At 43.2% G+C, this 25780-nt stretch overlaps 1 protein-coding gene across 3 annotated transcripts; it reads left to right on the plus strand.

The window, feature by feature from the left end:
• The first annotated feature begins 343 nt into the window (after positions 1-343).
• Positions 344-25734, plus strand: LOC122966272 (ubiquitin carboxyl-terminal hydrolase 22-like). 3 transcript variants are annotated; one of them, XM_044330337.1, is made up of 14 exons: positions 344-857; positions 1761-1793; positions 14529-14661; positions 16164-16277; positions 16385-16486; positions 17463-17629; positions 19352-19511; positions 19997-20102; positions 21318-21476; positions 22543-22669; positions 23436-23527; positions 24053-24115; positions 24548-24697; positions 25088-25734. In XM_044330337.1, exons 1-14 carry the CDS (start codon positions 738-740, stop codon positions 25128-25130), a joined length of 1569 nt encoding a protein of 522 aa, XP_044186272.1. In that variant the 5' UTR covers positions 344-737; the 3' UTR covers positions 25131-25734. The 3 variants fall into 3 exon arrangements, with proteins under 3 accessions (XP_044186272.1, XP_044186273.1, XP_044186275.1); XM_044330340.1 differs by lacking the exon at positions 344-857 and adding an exon at positions 1128-1669; XM_044330338.1 differs by lacking the exon at positions 1761-1793 and having other exon boundaries at positions 348-857.
• Positions 25735-25780: the final 46 nt, after the last annotated feature.

Here is a 25780-nt window from a genome sequence, read left to right on the forward strand (position 1 = left end):
TGACTGGTAAACACTTCTATGAGACAATGGAAGGGCATCTCTCACAAATAACAAACACCAATGACTGACATAAGGTTAGGGCAGTAACAACTGACTTCCTGACGGCAATGACGGCTACTACAGAAAAAGCACCGCTTTGCACCATTCATAATAACATTGTTGTAAAGTTTTGGGTCGGTTTTATATTCCAGACTACCCTGAATGGGAGGTGTTTTTTTGTCAGGACAACGTCATCGATGCAACGCATTGTTAAAATCCAAATTCCACTCATACGGAACACCCTGGGTTCCAAAACAAGCGCACCCAACGTGCTCCAATATCAACGTGGTGACGTAAACTTTTTGTGTTGGCAAATCACGGTGTACGCTGGGCGGGCATTGTGAAGCAGTAGTTGAGTGTTAGCAGGCTAACTAGAGAAAGAAAGCTAACTAATCGTGAGAGTGGAAGTGGAGCTAACGTTAAAGGAAAAGCCAACTGTCAAAACAGCAGCGGGAACAGAAATTTTAGTGAAGTGATAATTCTCTTAGATGACTACATGAACAGATTTGTTGCTAGTTAATCAAAGACCGTGTTTGTCAGATGCCCGAGGAGCATTTTTGGATACTACATCGATTGTCCCATTTCCAAACGGAAACCATTTCTGGACAAGATAGTTCGTGCTAGCTAGCTAGCTAAGTGAATCATCCAGGAGACTTTTCATTGTCACCTAAAAACCTAAACTGAATGTTTTGTCTGTCATGAGTCCGGCCGGGTGCTCCCATGTGAACGGTTATAAGGTGGATAATTGGAAACAAAATCTTCGAGTCATATACCAATGCTTTGTTTGGAGTGGTACTGCTGAGACCAGGAGACGCAAGGTAAAAACACAGGAACTGCAACGTTAGCTTCAGAAACAAAAGTGAAGTAATGTTAATGTGGCACAGACTTGACACAGAACTGGAGTGCAAATGATGTCCCACATGAAGCACAATCACTGAACGGGCTTAACAAAAAAAGGGTCTTAATGAAACCACTCTCTTGCAGCAATAATGTTGCTAGCACACAGGTTAGCCAGCTAGTGTTATCACCGGTATGTTAGCTAGCAAGACTCTGCTTGGCGAACTGCGGAGAATGGTTGCCTCTTTGCAACCCTTAATTTCTCTTTATAAGCTCAAGCATTGATTATTCATGTTGTATCGTGAGCCAACCATCTAGGTAAGCCGAGCGGTTTTGTTTGGTTGATGCTGAACAGTTAGCCGGACGACTAAACTTAGATTTGAGGAGAGTTGTGGCCATGGGCTAACATTACCACACCAAATGGACCCATTGTGTCTTTCCACACGCACATACCGGGTCCACAGATTAGCAGGTTATCTCCCGGGCATCCCAGGTTAGTGTTTTCTCTGCGGTGCTCATTCACTCCTAAGTTTGGATGCTGGGACGTCAGCTCATGACTTTAGTGCCAATTTCTTTTTGGGCTCATACCACACCTGCTCGGCCTACACAGCTCCGAATAGCTTTCTACAATGTGATGTCATCACTGGACTGTGTTGCAGTTTTCACTCACTTTCCCTCCCTTTCTTTTCCTTTTTGTCAACTTAAACTTGTTTTTTTTCTCTCTTGGTGCTATGATGTTCATTCTGATGAAAACCTAGAAGCTTCATTTTTCACAGTGGATTAGCAGCATTTTGTAAGTTAGGTTGCTTGACTGACTGTTGTCACTAGAAATCCATGCGTCTCTTATATGTGTCATACATTTTTATTTTGTTGTGATAAAATAGGTGCTTCAGAGTGATGCGGGATGGACAGAGCTGGTGAGTTGATGCTTATCCCCTTTTCATCTTGCATTGACATGCTGTTGGTAGTTCAGATTAATAAGAGCTGGCTTGCTTTCTCTCCTCTTGCTCCTCTCTACCTGTGCGCCTCAGAGCCTTTTCATCTAATGGACTGAATATTAAATGTAAACCTACTTTACTGTATGTAGTGGAAGGAAACAGCCTGATCCTTGTGTCTGCTGTGATGCACTGTTACAGCTAGTAAGATTACCTAGTGGGAGGGTGGACCACAAGCAGAACAGCCTAGCTCAGTTACATTGCAGGCATGTTAAAGCAAATAGCTAGTGCAGAATGGTCGATGACCCTTTTGTTTATACTGTGTTGTAGTGATATGCTTTGCTTCTAGAACAGTGCTCACCTTGTTCATAATAATACCATCTCATAACACTCAGAAATACATCAGAATTTTTTTTTTTTTTAAAAAGTGCAGGTGAGCATCTGAAAATGTGTGTTACAGTTTTAAAAGGTTATCAGACAGTGTAGCGGGTGACCCTGCAACAATTGTTATTGTTGAATGTTAATTTCAACTGTCTGGTTCCTGTCTTACAGTCTTACCAGACATGAATGCAATCATCCACTCTGTCAGTCTGTCACAGAAATAAAAAAAGGCCCTTTGTTTAGCTCACTTCTCAGCAATTCACAGTGTTCTTCTCAACATTATTTAGCTCTTGCAAACCTAACACGTCAGATTTTTGGAGAACATTTTTGTATACCAGGTTTTAGAGCCTCACTGTCTCTTCCTGCCATCCTTGCAGCTCTGTCACGTTCGTCATGACGATTTCTTCCACAACCATTACGTCATCAGCTACAGCCACTTTTCACTTAAGATTTGCCTCTGACAAAAACTCGTCATGACTCTGCCATGTTGACAGAAACAGCAAAAATATATGAATATCGTGAAGTGTCTCTTCGCTGTTGTTCTACCATGTGGAAATCCAGACCTTCAGTTTTTAAGCCTGCTAGTTTACGTAGTCCTCAAGTCAGATAACATTCATGGACATATTTCTATCATAACCATTTAGGTTGTGCTGTCTTGAGTAGGTTTTGTACTCTTTGAGGCTGTCATTGTTGGTTTCAGACTAGATTGTATTGTATTTTTATGCTCTGTCCTCCAGTCTATGTCATCTATCAGTGCAGTTTTTTTTTTTTCTCCTTAGAAATGAATACCACCTAATTCTGCTCATATGCCACTTCATCGCAGTACAGCTGTGGCCTTGGAATCTTGAAGTAATCTTACATAACTGATAACTGGCCTTGTATTGTTTCTATCATTGTAATACCTTTACTGCATCTAATATGATACATTTTGGCCTTAAACTCTCTGTATTTGTTCATTTATATTAGAAATGCCGCTATGGACATATTTCTTCCATAAGCTATGCTTTGAAAGCGGACATGTTGTTTATTTCCGAACACAGTTGTTGACAAATGGGGTTGTTTGGCAAATAGCATTTAAAGTCAGTTTTGCTTGCAAGTGCCATTCTTTAACCTTTTGTATATGATTTTGTTGTCTAACATCTCTTACTGTGTGTATATAGTGGTTCTGCTCTGCCCTTCTTGTCTCAGATGGTACACCCCTGACAGTACAGGTGACTAATGCAGAGAGAAAGGAGACAAATGTGGCTTCTGACTGAAGAGTTTTCACTACTGCCTAAATGTAGTCCAGGATGGCTATATTTGAGTAGGTCTATTGTGCTTCACCCCCGCTTCACTGAGACTTTTTACCACCTAACTAATCTGACATGCAGAGCAGGTGTGGTGCTGCTTCAGTGGTACACAGGCAGTGTATTCTCCTGAGGTGAGGGAATCTTCATTTTTGTTCAACATTAAATTATGAGCTAGCTGACTATTACATCCTGGTTTCCTAACATTGTGGAATAAACAGACTTACAAATCCTTCATCTGTCACTGCTATGTTGGAATGGTTATTGGAATAGATGACATTAATGCTGTTAATGTTCGCATGGTTGATAAAACAAGAGCTTATCGTTGCTCTCCTTACCGCATTTTCTCCTTTATGGAGCTACAATAGTAGCAAATACACAGCAAGGACTGTAGTAAAAGATTTAGCACCTGCATTGAGGGAAATTGACAGACCATGCCATTCAGTGACTGAGGGATATAAAAGATGCATCTTGACATTGTGTTCAGACTTGATCTCATTAGCCTATGCCTTTTATCCTGAATTGCTGTTTTTCACCTCCCCTTTTTTACCCCCCTTTTTTTTTGTCCTTTTCAGTAGTCTGTCCCCAGCAGCCTCCCTGCAAGCTGTCATCCTCTCTACCTCAAGCTAAAATCAATTCCCAGGCGATGTGCGGGAACATTGGTGGAAAATCTGTCACCTGCTCTGCATGCACAATCTAAAGCCCACATGGGTAACAAATGGCAGAATGAATGCAAGAGTTAGGAGTTGCTAGAGACGACACTGCGGCCCAGTGTGGCTCAGGATGCACCATCTTTATCAGGCGACATTAGTATAATAATTCATTTTGTTATGTTGGCCCTAGATGAAATATCCCATTAGCTCGGGATGGGCATGTAGGTTTACACAGACAGACTGTGTGTGAATGTATACTTTGGAACTGGCACACAAATGTCAATTGTAAATTATGGGTTCAACTTGGTGACAAATTTGATTTGTTGTGATTCCTTTAGGCCTCTAGTCTCATGTATTTGTCCATAACAATGTGCACAAACACTAATAATACTTTTATAATTGAATATGATACAAACAGTCTATGAAGAAAACAACTGAAATGCAACTTAAGCAGTGTATTAAATAAGGGAGATAGCACACATAAGCAAGTATGCAATAGTGTAACTATATAGTATACCATGATGCTACCCATTTCTTCTGTGTTTTATTATATTCTGTTCTGGTTGAGGTGTCAGTTAATAGAAAGGTTGTGATGGACCATACCATGTAGTCAGAGGGGCTACACCCCATGTAGTCAGTCTGTCTCATGTAACAGAAACTGGCTCTGTTTCAGAACTGCAGAGGAGGAACTATTGTTCTGATCTACTTCCCTTTCTGTCTTACTTCAACCTCTGTCTCTTTATCTGTACTTTTTTGTGTTTGTGTGTGTTTTGTGAGTGAACGCATGCAAATGGGACATGAGCATTACTACGCCTTTCGCCTAAACAGATTTCAGATGTTTTCTCTCTTAATTGAGATTTATGTTCCATCAGATTGCCAAGCGCCATACAAGCAGACTTGCACAGAAGGATGTAAACAGATCTCACAGATAGAAACCTGCCTTTGCTTTTAACTGTTAAATTCATTCTTCCTGTCCTCCCAACTCCAGCCATATTCATAATTTATAGTTTGTGAATGGCTATGATGGTGGAGGGATAGTGTGAATATTCATGAAGGTCATGGTTATTTATTTTGTGTGCTCGCCTCCATCCAGCATATTGGACGGAATTTACTGGCATGTCTACTAAAACACTGCCACCGTGAAGGAATCCGCTACGCAGTTAAACCAGAGCTATTATCTTAGGTTGAGTGTTGATGAGAGGAAAAGCAGGGTGGGTGGGGTTAGCAGAATTTTACAGCGATAAATGCTTTGAAGAGTCTGCTGTCACTTTGATTAAAGGGGTAAAGGTCGTGATTAGAGAGCTGACTGAACTCAACTTTTTTTTTTTTCCCCCTCTAGTTTTGATAAATCATATATGATCAGAGGAACCATAACCCCCCCCTCCATCCCGCAAGTGAAAACCCCCTTTCTGCTTATGATCTGGGAAGATGAGAGAGATATCATTCGCTAGATGTTGCTGGGAATTTCAGAGGTAGAAAATGGGTATATTTTCAAGGATGACACATTTACTTCCTTCTGTTACCCCCTTCCCCCTCTGTTCTTTTACTACACACACAAACACACACACACACACACACACACACACACACACACACACACACACACACACACACACACAATGCACTGAGGCACAGCCCATCCCAGAGAGCGGCTGATTCCTGTGCTGTGAGCAGATCTCTTTGTCAGATCAGTCTCCATCACATCACAGGCCTGCTCCCTGACTCATCAGCATACGTTTGTAGCATCAGGACCTATTCCTCCAGCCTCTTCATAGCCCTCGCTTGTTCCTCTTCTGCGCTCTCTCCCACGCTTTTTTCTTCCTCCTTTTCCGCGCTTTTGCTTTTCTTCTATTTGCGAATCAAGTTCAGCCCACGGTTCTTGTTACCTCTAGATCATCCCATTAAATCTGCGCAAAAATTGCATGTATTGTTTTAAGAATTGTGATATTGTTGTTGTTGGCGGTTTTAAAGCTAGACAAAGAATTCACTGCATTGTTTAACGGTGTTATTAAAATATCACTGCCTTTTTTTGCTTTTGATTTTTCTTTTTGGGATCCTGAGAAATTCATAGCCAAGCCTCTAATCCTCTCATTCTCCCCTCTTCCCGTCCTCTTCTTTTTTTTCTCTCATCCCACTGCCTCATAGTCAACACTCAGTGGGTTTGGTGATGTCAGACTTTGGTTTCTGGCCCTCATCCAGGCCTATTTCTTCCATGTCTGTGCACTCTCCGTCAGTCCCAAGTCTTGTCTAATGTGGCTTTCAGTCTGTCAGTCACTGTAGCTGTGCTCAGTGACTCAGACTAAATAAATGGCAAAAGGTCTGTAACCTCCTCCCAGAGAAAGCTTGGGCCTGGTGTGTCACCTTGTGGCGTCCCTCTGGCATGCTAACTGCATCCCTGTGTTGAAGAATAAGAGAACCTAGGCTCCTATAGACATTCAGCATCTTATTCAATAGTATGAAGTTACTGTAATTTACTTGATGTCTTTGCACTCCTTGTGCTGGGAGTGTAGTGCCATAGTGCTTTCATCCTTGCTGTATTTTCAGATCAGAGATGCTTAACTTTTTTTTTCTGCCACTGACTGAAAGCTTGTTCTCTTACAATGCTTTAGCTATCTGCCACTAGGTAAGAAACCTGGTGAAGTAGATACGATGTAAGCACATAAGGAAAAGGAGAAGGGTGGGATGCTGCATGAGGTTTGTTAATTTGGCATTTGCCTTCATAGCAGTAATGGAGACTTATGGAAAATGCAGTAACAAGGTTTACAAAAAAGATGTTTTGTGTTTTTTGTTATAGTCCAATATGCGCATTGACCACGTAAGCTTATTTTTATGAGGTGTTGAGGTATTCTGTCATGGGTTTGGTAAGGGGTTTTCACTTGGTCTTAGATTTAAGTATGGTTGTTTGTGTGACAGAAGCATGACTTTGCGTTTTGATGCTCATCTCTTTGAAAGCTCACTTTGACTGATTTCCCTCTCCCATCTCTCCCTCCCATGGACCATATCTTCTCCAACTAAAGACGATACCTCTCATTTGTCTGGCCAACAGGCGCTGGAACGACATCACTGCCACAAAGCATGCTGGTCATGGCCTGAGCCAGCCAATGAGGCTGCTGTCCAGCCCTCCCTTAGTACCACCATCTGGCTAATGAGCTGTCAATCACTCTCCAGGGGCTGACCAAGCCCAAAACCAAGAGGCAATCAATCTCTTCTAGTGTGGACACTCAATTATTCCCCATTGTTAAAACCTTGGACCCAAGTGACAGCTTTTTTGGGGCTAGGCATTTTGTCTGTAAATGGTTCTCTGTGCTTGTGAAAAGGGCGAGCATTGTGGCATTAGACCTTTGCAGGATAATTCATTACCTGCCCTATATATACTGACTTTTAAAGATTCTGTAGTGCACTAATAGCCCCACTGTGCCTCTGCTCTGTAGGTAGTGCTTATAGATTTTCCTGGAGGTAATTTGTTCCTGTTCAAGGCTCTGTGGACCCTGATTGGTGGCATGGGGATAAAGGAGAAACCAACTTGTGATCAGATGAGATTTGAGTCCAGGGGGACCATTCAGAAGCGTTGTGGGTGTCAGTTACATGAACAGTCCCTTTTGAATGTCTGTGAGTGTGCGTGTGTTCTGCTGGTGAAGCGGAGTGGCTGCGGGCATCTGGTAGCAGCAAGGGTTGACAAATGATCACGCAGTCTTTTGTTAAGCTGGAGCTAGACTGTTAACCATCTGTGCAAATAAACATAAAGACACTGCTGTCTGCATGATGGGCCCTCTTTCCGTACATATTTGTCAATGTTTTTTCTTGTTGGTGTTCTTTGCAGCATAAGTCAGTATGAACTGGATAAGTGTCGGGTCGGTGCCCTTGTGTGATGGGGCTTTCTTCGACTACTTCTGATTCCTTTATGAGGCAGTGTGGCCCGTTTCTGTGAATGTTTGTATTCATCTAGGCCTTCTCTGACCATGTGTATATGGACAGAGGCAGCCAATCTAGCAAAAAAATGATTCTTTCACACCACAATACTAGCACAACACAAAAATATAGCACAAACCATCATTTGAAACTGTACTTGTGGGTTGTCTGTGATACAAAACCTAAGCTGCTAAAGTTGAAATGCCTCTGCTGCCTCTTTTTTTTTTTTTTTTTTACCTACACTCTCTGATCTCTGAAAATCGAGCACAACCATCTCGTCACAATCAAGTGATCTTAATCACACTTACACATGCACGCCTTTGTACTCTTTCACATGTGATGCAAACCCTGTCTTACCAACCTACATAACGTTCACAAACCCATGAGAAGCATTTGACAGCATTTTTTTTTTTATCATGACGTCAAGGCTATTCCACAGTGAATATCTCAGCATAGTTCCACTCTGTCCACATTTTATTCACTTTTATTTCTTTTCCGTAGCTGGCAACAGGCTAGACTCCGTAGGCTGGGGCTCACGGTTTAGCTATAATGTCCTTATAGCAGCGTGACAGTATGAGGCCAAACTACACACTCCCAACAATCCCTCATCTCTCCCAGAACCCGGATTCATTTGGATGAAGTGGGAATAGAGTCGCACGCAAAGACCACACAGACGTCATTGTCAGCAGAGGTTACAATGAGCCGGTGGAGGACGGAAGTGAAAAAAGAATAGAGTAAAATTCATATTGTGTCGGGGCTGCTTCGTGAGACTGCATATTGCAGGGCAGGCATTGTCATGTGGAGATAGTGGGGAGGAGGGGCAGCCGGGCGGGGGTAACAACATCATCCTGCCAAGGCACTGACAGGCTGCAGCCCCACGGGGTCAGTCGGCAGCACAGCTCTGGAGCATCACTATCAGTCTCCTTCCCCATCTTCCCTGGGATTGGGGATATTAAATATAGAATCAGAGAGGACTGTGTGTTTTAGTACACATAGCAAATGTCTAATTATGTCAGTTTGTATATTTGCTATGCGTATTTATCATGTGCAGTCAGCTGTCGTTAATTTTGTTCATATATGTACGTGTGTGTGTTGAGGTGTGAGGTGGCATGGTGAGTCACTGCTCTCGTATAGCAGCACTCCACACTGTATTGACTCTCCCCTCCCCGGTCTGTTCTTTGCAGCAGCAGGAGCGTGCTCAGTAGAGCCAGACCTTTGTCCACATCATAATTGTCATCGTCATTCTCTCTCTCCTCCTCAGTTATAGCTCATCACATTATTGGCTCCGTTTGAATATATGAATGCATTAACCTAAATGCTGAGAGAGGAATAACGCAGTCAGATTGAGAAAAACGCAGAAGGAGATGGAGAGTGTGATGCAAGGATGGTTACTTTATTTAGATATGTGTTATGCAGCTTGATGTAGAACACTGGAGGATTAATAGCTGTTGGACCTGGGTCATTGTTATCTGAAGGCCATTCACAGACTCATCAGACACACAAAGCATGTAATGCTATCTTATCTTCAAGTTAAAGATGTATTGGAGATCTATTCATCCAGCTAATGCCTGCCTAGATCTGTTCTTCCATCAATCAGCAGCTTTGTACGTTAATGGGCCATTCCCCTGGACACAGAACCCATCCTAACTTGCCTAGAGCGCATCCCAGATGGGAGATGCAGCCTAGCGCAGAGCGAACGTGAGCTTGCTACCTGTCTGACACTTGTTCCAGTCATCTGAGCCAGCGGCTGATCAATAGCTGATCTAATAGAACATTAAAAGCCCTGGGTGCAGAGAGACGCAGGACTGCTGACACTGAGGAATAGACAGCCTGTGAACCATGGTGAGAGAGAGTGAAACCGAAGGGGGGGCTGGAGCAGAGATAGATTTTCTGCCCGCAAAAGGGGCGTTGAGGCTGGTGAGGGTGAGGAGGAGGGCAAGGCGTGGCATTGGCAGGGTTTCTTGTTTTTGACTTGGAATCCTGGTGCAGAGGAAGAGGAGGAGGAGGAGGAGGAGGGGTTGGGGATTAACAGCATCACTGCTTAGGTAGGATAGGCTTAGATTTAGGATTTCAGTCAGACTCAACTGTCTTTCCACATGACGTGGGGCTTGTCGTTTTACCTTTTCCTAGTGCCATAGAGGTTTTCATGCAGACTTTGAAAACATAAGTCCTGCTTCACTCTCAATCCCTTTTTTTATCTCCTCTGCCTTTTATTTCTCTTAGCCAATCAGACAAGATCTACCCTACAAGTTTAAAGACTCTACTAGATGTCAGTCTTGATCTTGGTTTGTTCTTGTTTCTTCCCTCAGTCCATCACCAACCATTTATCCCCACATGGAAAAGCCTCCTCCCTGCTTTGATGCTGCCCCCTTCTCTCACACACCCTTTCAGAGCTGCCTGGCTAATGGACCAATTTGAATAAAAACAGAGCTTAGTGTCTGCTACCCTGCATATCCCCTGTACTGCAATGTCATCACAATCTAGCCCACGCCTACTAATGCTCAGCCAAAACACAGACCTGTCTGTGAGTTTTGCTGCCTATCTCTGTGACAGTGCATAGTAGCGTGTGTCTGGTGTTTCATGCGACGCCCATCCCCAGGGAACCCAGACACTAGCAAATGAACAACTGAATATTAAATTACTTATGTACATTCTGTCCACTGGTGCTCTGGAAGATCTGCATGGGACTGTTATTTCAATCTTGCACCCACCCGATCGGGCAGAATTTCCAACAGTTTCCGCCCACTCCCACAGATGAGCCATCCCAGTTCTGCAGATATTCAGGTCCCTATCATCTTTTTTTGGGGAGGGGGGAGCGGGGGGGTTTTAAAAATCTGTCTGTATTATCTGACAGGAAAAATAATACACAAGTAGAATCTTATGGATATTTGTTTTTATTGCTGCTTCAGGCTAGTCTTAGTAAAGTACCTTTTTTAAATATAAAAATATATACAAATAGCTTAAGCTTCAGGCAGTAGAGACATTATCGGCTGTTTTGTTGTTTCCCATAGCAAGAAATGCCAGATGGTGGAAAGCAGTGTTATCGTTTATAAGTTAATGTATTTTTTTTTTTCAAGGTTTAGATTTTTTTGATCGTTTCATGGCAGTAACGTTCTAAAGCACAAATAAACGCTCACTCTTCCCCACAACGCTGCGGGAAGGTGCCAGATTTGGTGTGAATGCAGCATTACATGTATCCTTGGTGTATGAATGGTACTAAAACAAAGTTGTTTGTTTTGTCATATTACAATTATTAATCTTACATAGCCACAAATAGATAGAAATAAATAGATGCAGCCTTTAAAGTATTAAAAATAACATTAATATAATAATATTATAAATAATATTTTTCACTCGCTTCCAAAACAAATGCACCCACTAGCCAGATCAAGACCTTTATGACACGAGGCGATGGTGCTCATGGGAAATGCAGTCTTCATTCAGGTAAACACTACCGCTTTTGTCCACAGGGGCTGCCAAAATCAACACAAAATGAGTAACTTTAACTAGCGTGATAGTCATTGCTTTATTATACCACATAAAGCGATATCACTTTTAGTTGTTATTGTCATCCCATTCCACAGACTGTTGTGTGTTATGTGTCATCCAGAGAGAGGGAAGTGAAACTGACTTGCAGAACCTCTTATTTCTCTGGTACAATAAGCTTTAATGTCGTTCAGATGGTGTCAGGTTATACTATTGTATCTCTAGTCAAAAGATGGCAATAGGCAGACAATACAGTACAGGGTCATTGAGTTCATGTCCAATAGCTTAAGTTAGGCGTGTAGGAGTATGAGTCTGTCTTACAAGCTACTTTTACACAGTGTACCAGAAACTGAAACCTGGTAAATATCTGCAGCCAATAGTTTCTTTTCATTTAATCTCTCTTCACCTTTGCTACACGCCTCCCTTTTCTCTGTCTCCTCTTTATGAGTGGGCGACTCATTGCGGCAGGTCTGCACCCTGAAAAGCTTTGATTAGATCGCACTGTCTTTCCTCTCTCTCCACCTCTGCTGTTATTATTCAATTTTCTCCTTCTGACAGGTTTCTGTTGTACTTTCACATCACCAATAGAATGATTCAAGGCAAAGCACTTCAGCTTGGCTGAAATGTTTTGCATTTGCTGGTGTACTGCTTGTTTTTAAAGTAACCAGATCCAAGGTGTTTTAGTTGACACTCTGCATGCTGTACATTTTTAGAGGTTCCATCCATTTTCTTTACCGCTTATCCTCGAGAGGGTTGTTGGGGGAGCTGGAGCCAATCTCAGCTGACATTGGGCGAGACGGGGTACACCCTGGATAGATCGCCAGTCAATCACAGGGCTAATATATAGTAAAGAGACAGCCATTTAAACTCATGTTCACACCTATGAGCAATCTAGAGTCACCAATTAACCTAACCTGCATGTTATTGGTCTGTGGGACAAAGCCGTAGTACCCAAAGAGAACCCATGCAGGCATGGGGAGAACATGCAAACTCCACACAGAAGGGCTCCAGCCACCCAGAACCCTCTCGCTGTGAGGTTTTTAGAGGTTCTGAATGTGAAATGGATTCAGGAGTATTCCTCATAAACTACCTTATCACGTCTTTGATGCTTTTTTTTTTTTTAACGCCTCTGTGACAGCCATGGCCTGGAGGCATTATGTTTTCAGGTTGTCTGTCCCATTCTTGTGAACGCAATATCTCAGGAACGCCTTGAGGGGATTTCTTAATATTTGGCACAAACTTCCACTGGGGCTCAAGGATGAACTGATTAGATTTTGGTGGTCAAAGGTCAAGGTCACTGTGACCTCACGTCCGTCCCAATCTCGTGAACGTGATATCTCAGGAACGCCTGGAGGGAATTTTATTACATCTGGCACGACTCAAGGATGAGCTGATTAGAATTTGGTGGTCAAAGGTTCACGGTTACTGTGACCTTACAAAACACAAAAAAGGTTTTTGGATGTAACTCAAGAATTCATACGCTAATTATGACCAAGTTTCACACAAATGTCTAATAGGATAAAATGATGACATTTTATGTTCAAAAGGTCAAAGGTCAACTTCACTGTGACATCATAATGTTCACACTTTTCTGGCCATTATGCAACGCCATAACTCAGGAACAGAAGCGGAGATTGTGACCATATGCCATATTTGGTCGGATACTGAATTGGTGACACTAATCTTGGGTGCCCACCTTGGTGTGGTGACTGTATAGATTTTCTGTGCTGCCCGGTTGAAGATGTGTGTGAAGCATCCGAGTTTTAGAATTTGTAGCTTCTTTGCAGCAACATCCATATCTGAAGCATTGTCTACTGTCATGGCTACAACTTTGTGTTCTATCAGAATCAGCTTTATTGGCCAAACATGTGAACACATACAAGGAAAATAGACTTAAAATTTTTTATTAAATTCCTTCAAAGTCTTCACTACAAATATTATATGAGACTGGACAGAAATGGATGTAAACTGCAACTTGACTGGTTGGCGGAGGCATACAACCGCGAGGCAGTATTTCTAGTTTTCACCCGTGGAGTGGAGCAGCTGTTGAAGCTATCGTAGTGTCCATCATAGTGAACCAACAATGCCACCTCAGACAGCTCCAGCGTGATTTAGGCTTAATTTTCTGTCATCACAGCAGACATATAGCCTGTATGTCTGCGTTGCCTCCGTTGCTGTGTCTATTACCTCGAATGTCATTGGATGACCTTATTGTGAAACCTGTTAGAACGCGATTGGGGTTGTGTTTACTAATTTATGCTCACACACAGCATCTGTATCACATTCCTCTCCACAATTTGCGACCCTGTCCACTTGTCTACCACACTTGTTCTATCTTACTACATGTCCCTTCACAAAGTTGGTGGACGGGCAACCCCCGTCACTACCTCCATTTCTTGTTTTTAAAATTTTACATACAGAGAAACCATCAAAATATAATCTGATTTTGTATAAGATGGGAATCTGTGCTCCTGTTTAGCCCCTGTTGAGCTCATTTTTGCAGGTTTGTTGAATATGTCAGACATTCTAATGCAAAATTTCTCCGGTCACCAATGAGTGCTGTAGTCAAACCAATCGCACACACTCCAGCCGCTGTTAGTGTGTGCTTCAGACAGATTTTTGCTTGCCTTCTCCAGTGTGCCTGCCAAGCATTAAATCCCATCATGCCCTGCATGTGTTAGAGAGTGAAAGATTCAGCGTGGAAATATGTTATTCAACTGCACTGGATTTGTCAACAGGCCCAGTAATCTTTAGTCTGTCTTCATATCAGGCCTATTCAAGCACCGTGTCCTCTGAAGTGTTTGTGTGACTGACTGGCAGATAGAAATCTACTTTAGCTGGCAGGGAGTTCCACTCTGTCTGCCTACGCCACTCTACATCTCATCTCAGGGCTCTGTCCTGCTGCAGTGGATTTTCTGACCATCCTCTCTTTCCCTGCTCTCAATTCCTTTTCCGTTTGTCCCGAACCCATCCCCCTTCCTCCCTTGTGTCTCTCTTTCCAGGCCAAGTCGTGTATCTGTCACATGTGTGGCGCCCACCTGAACCGACTCCACTCTTGTCTCTACTGCGTCTTTTTCGGCTGTTTTACGAAGAAACACATCCACGAGCACGCAAAAAACAAGAGACACAATCTAGGTAAGCCACGCACTCGGTCACTCACTCTCAACTGTGTCAGAAACCATTCAGGAAGACGTTTGATTAAGTAATTGCTTTGTAGTGTTACTTCACACTAATCACAATAGAGCTAAAATGATAATATCGATATATTATCCCTTCTTACATCCAATGCTCAGTCCCATCATGTCAGTCTTCACATTCACATGCACCCCTGTGGCCAAGTGCAGCATCAGCTATTATCAGCGAAGGATTACAGCATTACTTTGGGCACCTTCCTCCTCTGAGCTTACAGGGAGCCGAGCCTCACTCTAACCGCAGCACATTACCATTCTGGTGGGAGCGCCAGTCAAGTCATGGGTTTAAGCTACTACACTCCCCTTCATACAGCAGCAAGGGAGGGCTACACATCGCTAATCCACAGCTACCAGAAAGCTCAGCTTCAACCTCACATGCTAATTATGCTAAATAAGGTAATGGCGCTAATGAGCAAGATTTTGATGTCTTGTTATCCTGACGAGGACAGCTAAATATGGAAACAGGGGACACAGTTGGGTGGTTTGGTAGCTGACTTGAATGGCTTTAATTGATTTAATGCATTCCAACAGTTTGGTTACACACACATACCCCAAGTGCAGGGCTACAGTGTTAATTAGGTTTGAGCTTTCCACAGGAGCCTCTCTGACATTGGCACTCTGTTCTTCTCCACCTCTAATCAAATTAATCCAAACTCCCTAGTCTGCTACACTGCTAGATAGCAAAGCTCCCTCCTCGGGACTGCTTTAACATCTTTTTCTCCTCCTTTTCCTAACAACTTCACCCGTCAGGACTCCTCTCACATCTTATAACACTTTTATAACACTAACTCTTTTTTTTTTTTTTGTTAACAAATGTGCTCTTGGTTTATCATTAAAAAAAAAGACACCTTGGAAAGATTAATATTTTTTTTTCATATTGGTTAGTTGATTTTTCTTTCTCATTATTTATTTCCTGTATGTTCTCACATTTCAAGCACATGTTTGACACACACACACACACAAATCATGCCACCATGACCGCATCATATACATCAGTGAGGTTTTTTTTTTTTTTTTCTTTTACATAAAGTGTTAGCTCACTTTCTCAGTGTGGGTAGCACCAAAACCAGAAAAATGTCCGGTTAGGCTAAAAATAGGTTGTCACGGCAACAGAGCCGAGGTATTGTTGCCGTGGAGTTTGAGAATGGAAGAGGAATGGTGTGTTAGTTGAAAGCACAGGTGGGGGTTGGAGACAAATACATCTATTCCATCACCGCTCCCCTCACATCTCCTTATAATTGTTCAGTTCAAGCAATGAGATGGAAACATATTGCGGTGAGTGCCCAAAATGCAGGTTGAAGAAAGGAAACGCTTATCTTGAGGCTGGCTCTACCGGCGAAGTGGAACATTAAAATAAAACCCAAAGTGTATTACTATGCTGGAAAAAAAAATCTATTTGTAATTATGGTGCAATCTCTCTTTCTCCTTCTTTTTCCCCCCTTGCAGCGATAGACTTATTATACGGTGGAATATATTGTTTTGTGTGTCAAGACTACATATACGACAAAGACATGGAGCAGATTGCCAAAGAGGAACAGAGGAAAGCCTGGAAATTACAAGGTATAGCACTGTGCTTTTCTATCACTGAACTTAAGGTTGCTTTTTTTTTTATACAAGGCCGATTGCTGTTACAGTGATGTCACATTTTTGTTTCCTTGTATCCACAGGCATAGGGGAGAAATACACAACATGGGAGCCTACCAAGAGGGAGCTAGAATTATTACGACACAATCCAAAGCGGAGGAAAATCACTACGAACTGTACCATAGGTGGGCAATAGACTGCACTGTTTCTAAACAGTTGGTGTGTGTGCTGTGGGGATTCTCTGTTACTCTGTGTGTGTGTGTGTACATGGGCCTATGGCGCAACTGTACTTAGGGTCACTCATGCATTTAAGTGTGATACCCAAGGTCAACAGGACCGGGCAGCCCCACAGGCAGCGCACGCAGAGAGGCAGAACACAGTGTTCCCTCTCTGATAGATGCACACCACAACAGGCCTGAGTTTGTCTCTGTGTCTCTCCAGAACTTGTTTTCTCTCTGTTCCGTTCTCTCAGTGATCTGTTGTTTGGTTTCGTCCCGCTATCTCCTTTGTGTCTCTGATTATGTACATGGATTTTTGCTGATTTTATCTTTTTTTTTTTGCCCCCTGCATGCTGTCTTTTGCCATCCTTCACCCCTTTATATCTTTAAAGAGCTGGGGCTGGGCAGTAGACTTTGTTTTTGTGTGCACACCAGGACCAGTCTACAGTCTTTAAGCCCTCACTGAGCGCTCTCTTCCAGAATCAAACCTTGCTCAATTGGATTACACCCAAGACCACGCTGTGTCTCACCTGTTCTGCTGGCCATCACTGGAAGACTGTAGCTTTCTTGCACTAAATGAATCCATTCACAGCTTCGGGGTCTGCTCCAGGATACACACAGTTTTGCTGGCACACCGGACCCAACACCATATTGTTAACTTTACAGCCACACATGCATACAAAAAAAATGAATCTGAAAACGCCAGAGGGTTTTATGTCTAGTAACTATACAGGCATAACGAGACTGCAATTTTGTTGATAAGTAATAAGCAAGTTGGCCACAGATAAAACTCAGCCAGTCCAGAGAAATGGAGAATAATCAGGGCTTTAGTGGTGATTCAAATTCCCTACATTGCCAGCAGTATGAATCAGACGCACTGTAATGTTTAATCTTCATTTCCATGCTGTTCTCATACTTCTCTTTCTCTCTTCTTCTCCCGCAGGTTTACGAGGGTTAATAAACCTGGGCAACACATGTTTCATGAACTGTATTGTTCAGGCCCTAACACACACACCGCTGCTGCGAGACTTCTTTCTTTCCGACAGACACAAGTGCGAGATGCAATCAAACTCCTGTCTGGTGTGTGAGATGTCGCAGCTCTTTCAGGAGGTACGATACACAGTTTTTATGTGTGTGGGATTATAAGTTTACAAAGGGAAAAAAAAAAAAGGAAAGTGTATTCTTTTGGTCAAAACTGAGCCATAAATTGGGAGTTTTTAACAACCATATAACACAGAATGTTCTCTCGCAGTGAAACCCACTGCAGAAGGCTGAGTCACTGTTGCACTCTTTTGTCGAGTGCAAGGGAGAGGCAGAGAGGAGGGGGAAAAAAAAAAATCCTGCCTGAAAGGAATGTACAGAACCACATACAAATGAACGAGCAGAATTCAGTAATTACACCTTTATTGAATTATGTTGCGTGGCCATTTATAGCCTTTTAATCCCAACTCTTTGATATGAAAGTTTGGCATTTTACATCTGACAAACTCATTGGCCCTGACTGTTATGTAATGGCTGCCTGCTCTGCTCCCACACTGCCTCGCTTTTTTCTTACACCCTCTCACTTCCCGGTATATATGGGCCCACAGATGGCAAGTGGTGCTATAATGATTTGAGTCATCACCCGCCTCCCCCCTCCCCCCCCCTTCACAGCGCGCGCGCACACACACACACAGCTCTGCCCTGTCTCAGTTGGCTGAACCGATCAGCTACATAACACATAAAGTAGGTAATCGCTCACCTCCATCACCCAGGGAGGCAGACATTGATTGAGTATTCAACTGCGTCTGCAACAGAAAATTCAGGGGCAGTCATACCATAGAAATTAATCTATTTAAACACTCCCCAACACACACAGTTATCATTCCCACCACCACACTCTGTCCCCAGCTCTCTAATTTCATTGCTTACTTCCAACACACCTCCTTATCGTCATCAAAAGCGTGACTCAAGCGCACACAAGCATACACACACACACACACACGCACGTGTGTTGTGCTCAGAGCTTTTTAGATGTGGAGGTGAGAAGAGGCACAGCCTGCTTTGATCAGCCACTCTCTCTCCACCCCCCCCCCCCCCCTCCCCCTCCCCCACCCCCCTCCCTCGTTTCCTCCTCTTCTTGTCACGTCTTTTCGTTTGTCAACCACTTTCAAACTGCTGAAAAGGAGCAGACTCTGTAAGATTGCAAGATTCAAAAGGGACGTCAGCGCGGCATGTTTTTCCCCTCTCACAGCTCAATCAGACTTCAGAGAGAGCAGAGGAAAATAAAGCGAGGTGTGCGCGACATCTACGTGTCGAGAAATGAGAGCCCTCTCAGTCATTAATGAGCTCTGGTTGGAACTTCATCGTAGCGTTTGCACCCTGCCAACTCTTGCACTCTGCTTAGTTGTGTTACTTTCTTACTCACATATTTTGACCCTGACCTGGATTGTCACTCACTCTTAATTCCCATGGCAACCCAAAGACTCTGCAACGCTTTACAGATGGATGTTTTTTGCTACAAACGCTCCCGTTTTGCAGCCACTTTGTCTTCTCTGCCTTGTGCCTCACACCTCCCGTCTCTATGGATGTGCTTTTAGGTGACGTGGTGGAATTCATTCATATCTGACAAGGCCTGTAGAAAGGAGCCGTTAAGAGAGATAATCACCATGACTGACAGAGCATTTCTGTTATGGTTCCACCATGAATTATAGATGGCGATGAGAAATGTAGCTATGAAACTGGCAAAGAGGTGATAAAATATATTACACCTAGTAATACCTGGAAAAATAGGCTAACTACCCTCTCCCCTTCATCCCCACCACCTCTCCCATCTTTCTTCCCTGCTCTCAGTTCTACTCGGGCCACCGCTCGCCCCACATTCCCTTCCGGCTGCTGCACCTGGTGTGGACTCATGCACGTCACCTCGCAGGCTACGAGCAGCAAGACGCCCACGAGTTCCTCATCGCAGCCTTGGATGTACTACACAGGCACTGCAAAGGGGACACCATCAGTAAGTCTCACTTGACTTCATATGACCAATCGCACTATTATTAAACCCACATTTAGGATACAAAAATTATAACATGCTGTCCTTAAATGCAGTGACTTTAAAGTGTTTACTCTAGATGTTGTTTTTTTGCATGTGCGTTCTTGAATATTTTCTGTCAGACCAGTGCACATCGCCTTACTTCACAGGAAACATACTGAAGGACACCCACAATAGTGTGTACCAAAGGGACGGCAAGCAAGCAGTGTGAGAAATGTCAATATGCCCTGCTACAGTACAATGACAGGCTCAATCACCCACAGACCCCGCAGTAAGGCTCACTCTGATTGGCTATAGAGAATGCAGAGAGTTTTGAAGTGCCAAAAAGGGTTCGCAGCAGGGGAATGGTGAAGTGAGAAATACAGACACAGAGTCCTTCAGAGGTGCTAAAGAGGTTGTCGGTGTTATCTCGGTGTGTATTTATACTTTCTGCTCTCTGTGCTCTGCAGGAGATGACAATGGGAAGAAGGCCAACAATCCAAACCACTGTAACTGCATCATTGACCAAATCTTCACTGGGGGCCTGCAATCAGATGTTACTTGTCAAGTTTGCCAGTAAGTGTGTCTAGTGTGACTTTAAAAAAGTGTAAAGCAGCAAGGGAGAGTTCACTGAAACACAGTCCCACCGGAGATGTTTGCTGTTGATTCATCCTGATAGAGCACTGCATCAGTTCCTACGCTGCCCCTCCTTCACCGTCTACATTTACCCATTCATACATCATCCATCTATCCCTGTTGTTCTCTGATGCCGTCGTAGTCACCTCTCACCACTGGGCTGATCGCTGCGGACACCACCTGTCCTCCCAGAGTGGGCGAAGCACTGGTTGTGTCCTCTCCACTGCTCTTATTTAAAGGCCTGGTCCCTGCAGAGCCGCTGTAAGGGGGGTTGTCTAGACAGCAGCACAACTCAAGCGTTGCCTGCCTGCCCCCTAGAGCTGTCCTGTCACATTAACACTAACACGCTGCACTGAACTGCAAAGCACCTCGCCCTGTCTAGCAGGCAAGCCGGGCCCAGCTCCATGCAACATTACCTGCCTCCACAGTTAAAAGAAACACAGCTGATGTGATGCTGATTGTTGTGTATCATTCTGACCATAAATTGAACCACTCCACAATCATGAAACGATTTTCATGTTGACTACAGATCGTCCATGGGTAAGGCCTTGAGCAACAGAAAATGTGTTCCCTCCCCAGGGTTTTTTGAGCAAAAGTGGTTTCATATTGATAGCATGTTACTGCAGGGTTGGTCCTCTTAGCGCCATAAATGCGTGACCACTTGCCTTAACAGCCACCTGCTGGTACCTCTGGGTATTACAGCACCATGACTCATCTAATCAACAGTGATGATGTAGAGCACATCCACTGTACATATACAGTATATTTGTTTATAATGCATGTATTCTACAGTGGAGCCTCCATTTTGCCTGGGCTGCAGTCCATTACAGTCACTGGGTTGTAATAATACAAATTCCTTATGTAAAGCCAATTTTCTCTGATGTAACTTCATTGAATTGCAAATGGAGCTGGAAGAACAGTGTGGATATTATGCACATGCACACACTCAATCTCCCAGCAGCCTTTTACAAAAAACATGATCAGAATCTACAGAGGCTGTGTGAATTCAAGCTTACGTATTGCCCTCTATGTCATCATCCTTTCACCACGGCTTGTAACGTGTGACACACAAACCTACATACAACCACGCATTATTTATCGAATGTAAAAAAATTTGGACTGAAGGATGCCCTCTCTCGTGTCCTTTTCCTCCAGTGGGGTTTCCACGACGATAGATCCATTCTGGGATATCAGTCTGGATTTGCCTGGCTCATCCACGCCTTTCTGGCCCCTGAGTCCTGGAGGGGATGGCAGCACAGTCAACGGAGAGAGCCACCTGACAGGGTCCACCACGCTCACAGACTGCCTACGCAGGTACAGCTTCAGTCTCAGATGACACCAGACAGGTCGTCTTTTTATTGCCTGTCACTCTTTTTGTACATGTTTAAACTAAATTTGTAGTCATCCTGGTTGTTGAATAGATAGTAGTAGTATTAATCAAAAGAGTTCCTTGCAAATGTCCCCCTCACATGTCAGATGCATTTGACATACTATTTCTAGCTATGCTCATCTGCGCTGAAGCACAATAGCACTAAAAGCTTTGTTAGTGGATTGAAATGATTCATATTCATTAGATTTGGAAAGGAGAGGCGGTATTGCCACTCCCTAACTATTTTCTTTCAATAGGCTTTTTTTTCCCCCTTTATCCCTCCTTCGCTTTCTCTAAATTCATGGGTATCAAACGTCTCCACTCAGACAAATAAATTTCATTCATTCCTTCACTTGTACGAGGGGTCACATATGGTGTCTGCTCAGGCACAACAACCCTGTTATCACGGGATCTCATCTTCTGCCATCACCAGGTTGGCAGAGCAGGTGTGACCTCTCATATCTCCTCTTCTGCCTCTTCATTCTTGCAATTTCTTTTCCTCCTCTCCTTATCTTATTTCATTCCCTCCCCTCTCCACCTAATTCCTTTTCCCCCGTGCCCTCTCACTCTCTACCTCTCGCATTTGTCTCATCCTCCCCCTCTCTTTCTCTCGCCTCCTTTCCCTCTGACTTTTTTTTCCTACTGCAGCTCCTCACACACCCCTAGTTGCTGCAGCAAGTCTCTTAAAGGTACAGAACTGGTTGCTGCTGTTGCCGTGGTGACAGAGGCGTTGGCAATACCAGCAGGGCTCTGGGTTGTGTGTGCTGACATACAGAGTGGCTGCACCAAAACTCTGCAGGCACAGGCCTTCAGATATCTTCACATTAACCTCGCGCCTGGACTCATATGACTAAACAAGTGTGGCGGGGTGCAAAAGGAACAATCAAAGAACATGTGTGACATAACCAAAGAAACCATAATAGCTTTCCTCCTCTTTCTTTTTTGGCCCACGTGTTCTCCGCTCTTACACATTCTCTCCCTTCTCTGTTATTTCATTCCTCACTCTTGCAGGTTCACACGGCCAGAGCATCTAGGAAGCAGTGCCAAAATCAAGTGCGGCGGTTGCCATAGTTACCAGGAGTCCACCAAACAGCTGACAATGAAGAAGCTCCCCATCGTAGCATGTTTCCATCTCAAAGTAAGTCAGCCAGTGACAACATACTGCCAATTATCACTTGTTACAATATCTGTCACCGTCTGACAATGTAATTATTTAAGGGAACAATGAGCTTTACTCACACACCTAATTTAGATCAGTCATTAACACAAACTAGAAGATACAGTAGTGTTTTAGTACTTTCATCCATACCATATTGCAATATATAAATATATATGTATGTAGTAATATATGATACATTTTGCCCTGTGTGTATGCAGCCTTACATCTGATGGAAGCAAAGTTCAGATTTTGCAGTGACTTAGCTGTCTGGTACATTGCTTGTGCGTAGGTGTGTTCATAATTCGATTCAGTTGTTGGTGCATTACATCCTGCTGTGTAACCCTCTCACACAGTGTCCCAGGACACCTGTGATTTTTAATGACTCGTACAGTCCTCCATTGTCCATGTTTTATTTATCATACAGTATTTGGAGGCTATAATGTATTTATGATATTCATAGGAACAGGCTGCAAGAAGATCGTCTTAGATCAATCCAAGCTTGTTATTATCTTGCTATGAATGTGTAAATGTGTGACAACCAGGTTAGAAAACATGCATTTCCACTTCTCACTTGCTGTGTGATATTTTGTATGTTGTAATGGTGATGCTTGTTATTTCTAAATATGTTTCTTCTCCCCTCCCCCCCCCCCCCCACACACACTCTCTCTCCCTCTCTCTCTCTCTTGCCATTTCTCTGCCCCTTCCCCCCTCTCTTCTCTCATCCTCCCTCTCTGGCCATCTCCAGCGGTTTGAGCACTCTGCTAAACTGCGGAGGAAGATCACTACATATGTTTCCTTTCCTCTAGAGTTGGACATGACGCCCTTCATGGCATCCAGGTGAGACTCCCATAGCAGTAGCTTTTTTTTTTTTTTTTTTTTTTTTTTTTTTTTTTTTTAAACCTAGCAGCCCCTCAAGTTCTCTACCCATATTTTAAACGCTGTACTGCCAGTGTGAACATCCAGACAGAAAAAACCCATGGAAGCCTCTCTAACTAGCTTAATATATTTTAATGTTTACACATGTACATATGATATATTATACATGTGTGCACTGTGTACTCACAGTTGTTGCACATGTCTGCATTTATGCTAAAACAGCTTCATGAAATGTTCCCTATAAATATATATTAGTGTCAGTGGAGCATGCAGCAGCGGTCTTGCCCCACCCCTGGTTGTAGCGTCCATTCAGCGCTGTTCAGAGAGATAGTGAGATCATTAGAGTTACTGGCAACAAAGATATCTGCTTTCATAGATGGGATAACCCTGCCACCTAGTGGATATTTCTAACCCCGCAGCATGTTTACACAGGATTTAAGAACGCTAATGTCTTTTTTTTTTTTTTTCCTTCCCTGTCTCCCACAGTAAAGAGAGCAGAATGAACGGGCAATATCAACAGACGGTTGATGTTTTAAACAACGACAATAAGTGAGTATCTTGGGAAACATGTATTACAGCAAACTGATTTATTAACACTCCACCGCCAGCAGCACTGACATCACAGTAGAAATTTCTACTCTAGCACAGCAGCACATGCTAATGATCTGAAGCAGTGGGCTGTGACTTCCCCAAATTAAATCAATTTGAAGCCTATTAAAAGCTGCTTGCTTTTCTTCATCCATGGCAGTTACAATGGCTTTCATTTTCCAGGACATTTACTTAGAATTTACTGTCTTAATGCGGTTGACAGGTTGTTTGTGCTAAAGACAAGAGGCACTATACAGAGAGCTCTCTAAAATTGTGAGATTTAAGCGCCTGTGTATGGTGAGGATAATGGAGTAGGTGAAGTTAGACAGCAGAACAAAGGCAAAAAAAAAAGGCCTGCTCATCATACCTTTTTGAATGTCTTTTTATTTTCAGGTATTCCTTGTTTGCGGTGGTCAACCACCAAGGCACATTAGAGAGTGGCCACTACACCAGCTTCATCCGCCAGCACAAAGACCAGTGGTTCAAATGTGATGATGCCATAATCACCAAGGCCAGCATTAAGGATGTACTTGATAGTGAAGGGTAAGAAAAGAAATATTAGCAATACTCCAAATCATTATACAGTATACAAGCTGAATCTAATATAAAGCTGCAGTGATTAATCATTTTTTTAAGGAAAAAAAATGCCCAAATTCTCTGATTCCAGCTTCTCAAATGTGAATCTTTTCTGGTTTCTTTGGTCTTTTATGACAGTAAAGTGGATATCTTTGGATTGTGGACTGTTGTGGACAATACAAGACATTTTAAGATGTCACCTTGGGCTTTAGGAAACAGTTATTGACATTTTTCACCATTTTCTGACATTTCATGGACCAAATAACTCATAGATTAATCGAGAGAATAATTGACAGATGAATCACTAATGAAAATAATCGTTAGTTGTCCTAATCCAATGTTTCTTTTTTCCCTCAGGTATCTCTTATTCTACCATAAACAGTTCCTTGAGTATGAGTAGTCTTTGTGACCACTGACCATGAAGAACCACTGCTTCTAATGAGAGAGTCAAGGGACTGGGGACAGTATGAAACACAAACACACAAACCTACCTGAAACTCTTTGACTACCAGTCTGCTCCTCCAGCTCTGGAGGACAAAAAAAAAAAAAAAAGACGTGTGAAATCATGCAACCTTTCAAAAGAAAAAAAAAAAAACAAGCACTGAGCTACTTCTTGGCATCTACTTGACAAAACTGAATGAAGAGGAGAGAAGGAGGAAGAGTCAGGCGTCGTCAGTTCCAGGCTTGGGCAGAGGGAAGAGGCCCCACCCCCTCACTCTCTCACCCCTTCCTGCTGCAGGGGCAGAGTCTGAGCGTGACTGACTGTCATGTCGATTGGGCACATCTGGATTCTTATTACAGTATTCTGACCCCCCACCCCCACCCCACACGCACACGCACACACAAACACAAACACACACACACGCACACACACACACACCCTCCATTTCTCTCCCATGGTGCTCTCGTTTCAACTGACCAAGCATTTAACTTGATGGAAGACAGTTTGTTGTCATATGCATACGGGACTGAACGCAAAAAAATAAAATAAAATCAACGTATTATGAACTTTGCAAGAACATTTTTAAAGCTATGGTTATGATTCTTATC

Source organism: Thunnus albacares, chromosome 17, assembly GCF_914725855.1.
Source record: "Thunnus albacares chromosome 17, fThuAlb1.1, whole genome shotgun sequence".
Classification (NCBI taxonomy): domain Eukaryota; kingdom Metazoa; phylum Chordata; class Actinopteri; order Scombriformes; family Scombridae; genus Thunnus; species Thunnus albacares.

Coding starts and splice junctions, on each gene's coding strand:
- LOC122966272 (XM_044330337.1), top strand. CDS start 738: ATGAGTCCGGCCGGGTGCTCCCATGTGAACGGTTATAAGGTGGATAAT. Junction 16,278..16,384: donor GAAAGCCTGGAAATTACAAG/GTATAGCACTGT, acceptor TTGTATCCACAG/GCATAGGGGAGAAATACACA. Junction 21,477..22,542: donor CTCACAGACTGCCTACGCAG/GTACAGCTTCAG, acceptor TCACTCTTGCAG/GTTCACACGGCCAGAGCATC.